The sequence below is a fragment of the Lolium rigidum genome, chromosome 1 (assembly GCF_022539505.1).
Source record: "Lolium rigidum isolate FL_2022 chromosome 1, APGP_CSIRO_Lrig_0.1, whole genome shotgun sequence".
In the NCBI taxonomy this organism is placed as follows: Eukaryota; Viridiplantae; Streptophyta; class Magnoliopsida; order Poales; family Poaceae; genus Lolium; species Lolium rigidum.
The window spans coordinates 58,668,254-58,671,181 of record NC_061508.1 but is presented as its reverse complement, the minus strand read 5'-3'; the positions used below and the strand labels follow the sequence as shown (position 1 = coordinate 58,671,181).

General features: G+C 53.9%; 1 protein-coding gene across 1 annotated transcript; it reads right to left on the bottom strand.

Moving 5' to 3' along the window:
- Positions 1 to 952: 952 nt before the first annotated feature.
- LOC124673712 (RING-H2 finger protein ATL46-like) lies at positions 953 to 2,402 on the bottom strand. Its single transcript, XM_047209756.1, has one exon. The coding sequence runs from the start codon at positions 2,244 to 2,246 to the stop codon at positions 1,050 to 1,052; it is 1,197 nt and encodes a 398-aa protein (XP_047065712.1). The 5' UTR covers positions 2,247 to 2,402; the 3' UTR covers positions 953 to 1,049.
- Positions 2,403 to 2,928: the final 526 nt, after the last annotated feature.

Here is a 2,928-nt window from a genome sequence, read left to right as displayed (position 1 = left end):
AAAACCAACTACAAGTTTAAGATTTGTCCCATGAGGAGCTTCCCAAACCTACAAAATAATCTGCTAATTCTTCCTAACTAACCTAGTGCCCACTTAATCCCGCCTCAACTGTTTATGTGGCGGCTTAGCAAGTGTACTTCCCTTTAACTGCACATGAATTCATAAGTGTCTCTTTGGGCAAGATCGTAATACATTCGCAAGAGCCGCCAAAGAAATACAAAAACGAAGATCAAATACCCACAATGATAACCACCTTACAGCAGCATCTCTGAGTTGTGTTTCATTTGGGAGAAAGCATTATCTCTGAACAATTGGCTCTCGTCGGTTCGGGAAGGGATAAAAGCGACTGCCAGGGCTACACTTCTACTCCCTCCGTTCTAATTTAGTCTACATTTAAGGAAAAAATGAGATAAACTAGTATTGCATTTATTAGTATTACCTGGATATGTGAACAACAAATCCAAGGTACATTGAAAATAACAACGTCCAATAAAGAGAGCAAAACCACTTCGTTTTCAGTGTTGTTGTTGACTAAAAGCTAGAATTTAGATTATTTCAGAACAAATTTTAGAGCTAGAATGTAGACTATTTCAGAACAGAGGTATTATGTGATAACAGACAATTTAATATCCAAAAGTACTCCAAAGCAAAACTCTACAGTTCATCAGAAGGTGTAATTAGTACCAAAGCAAAACTCAAGTAATATTCATCCTTTCATCTAATGCTCTAGAAGAATGTTAAGATTAGATTTAGAAGTCAATGCTAACCCCACTTTGATCAGTTTTGTAAGTGAAGCTTTAGGAATACGAAGGTAGCTTCAAACCGATACACGAACACAAGCAAAGCAGCATTCTCCGGAAATCACATGATCCTAAGCTATGACACAATTGGCGCAAAGCTGGCTAGAAGTTACTATCCTTCCATGAGATATAACCAATTCCAATCAAAATTCTGAACATAAAAATTAGACTAGAATAATTATAGGTAAGAAATTAATGGAGTGGAACTAAGAAGAGCAATATTAGCTAGTATCACAGTACAGAGTCACATCAGATGTTGGACTTATCCGCGGCGCCACCCCTCTTCATCCAGGGAAGGCTCCCCGCTTCCGAACAATCATCCGAGCCGGCGGGTAGCTTGCCCTTGAGATTAGACCACTGCCAAATCTTGGACATGGAGAAGCTCTCCCCTTTGTTCCGCGCGCAGATTTTCTTTCCCTCCATGATGTCGGCATTGACGCAACTTATCCCGGGAGGTCTCGGTCTCATCGCGCCGTTTCTAGGTCGGCCTGGCTGGAGAGCCACCTGAAGCTCAGAAGTCCCGAGGACATACTGATAGGTGCCCATGGAGAAGCATTTTCTCGCATCCAAACTGCTGCTGCTGCTCTCCCCTTCCTCCCTCCTCAGCACAGCGGAATCGGCGGCGGCATTCCCGCCTTCGACGGCACCCTGGGTGCCAACATTCTTGAATTTCCCAAGCCTCACCGGGAACACTCTTTTCTCGGCCACCACCGGCACCTGTGCTTCATCTGAGGATTTCTGCGTAGGCAAACCGAACCCATCCTCGCAGCACTCGGATAACCGGCCTTCCTCCATCCCCTCGTCGAAATCGAACATGGGGTTGTCCTCGGCGGTGAGGCCGGGCGCGAAGAGCACCCCGCGGCAGAGCGGGCAGGTGGAGTTGGAGAGCAGCCAGGTGTCGATGCAGTTGAGGTGGAACGCGTGGCCGCAGAGCGGGAGCAGCCGGAGCCGGTCCTCGGCGCCGAACTCGCAGAGGCAGACGGCGCAGTCGAAGGGCTCCTTGTCCCCGGCCCCGACGACGATCTCCCGGTAGGAGAAGACGGGCAGCGCGTCGATGAAGGCCTGGTCGAGCCCGGAGTCGTGCAGGTGGAACAGCTGCTGCAGCTGGCGCTGCAGCGCCGCGTCGGCGCCGTCGTGGCCCGCGGCTGCGGTGGAGGTGGCGCGGCGGCCGTGGTGCTGCTGCTTCTTGACGAGCAGGCGCACCAGGAGGTGCAGCAGGCCGGAGATGAAGAAGACCACCGCGAGGATGACGATGATGAAGAGCACCGCCGGGCTGATCTTGCCGCCGCCGCCGCCGGAGCTCTGCGGCGGCTGTGGAGGCGGCGGCGGGGGAGGGGCGGCGGGGTAGGCGTTAAACGGGGTGAGCGAGTCCCTGGCGACGAAGGCGCCATGGAGGCGGCGCGGGTACGCCGCCGCGTGGGATCCGGAGGAGGAGAGTTCAGCCATGTCTCGTCCTAGAGGCTGGGGCTGGAGGACCGCCACATCTCATCTGATCCGACAGACAGGGCAGGCAGCCAAAGATGCGATCTTTGGCGGGGAGCCAGCGCGCGACGAATCCCGGCCGGAAAAGGATGCGGAAGTCGCACCTAAAAGCGGCGGCGGGCAGGCGGTGGTGCAGGCCGGGAGGAAGCGTCCAAGGCGGTAGGGACCAAGAAACGGCCGGGGTCGGGCGTGGCGAGCAGGTAGACACGGAGGGGAGGAAGAATGGTGGTGGGAATGGGGAGCTGGAAGGGGAGGAGAGAGTGGCACGAGCTGGGGAAGAGAGGAAAAAGGCGAAAGCGACGGCGGTGGTGGTGAGTGGCGTCGTCTCGTCGGTGTGGAGTATTTTTGTGGTGGTGCGGTCGCTTTCGGCCGCAACCATGGTTGGAAGTCGCGGTCGCCGGGAGCGCCGATTGCGAGGGCACAGCGGCGCGCCGGGCCCCCCACCCGTGGCCGACTGACCAGTCCAGTCCAGGAGCGGGGTCGTGGCAGCTTGGCCTGTCTAGCGTTTCAAGTGGATGCGCACGCTCGAGACAAGTAGTTTTGGCAGGTATACTTGATGACAATATACATCACATATTCTCACGTGGACAGTCTTGATTCCAAGGGTTTTAAAAGCACGGGAATATGGAAAAATTAGGAACAGTTG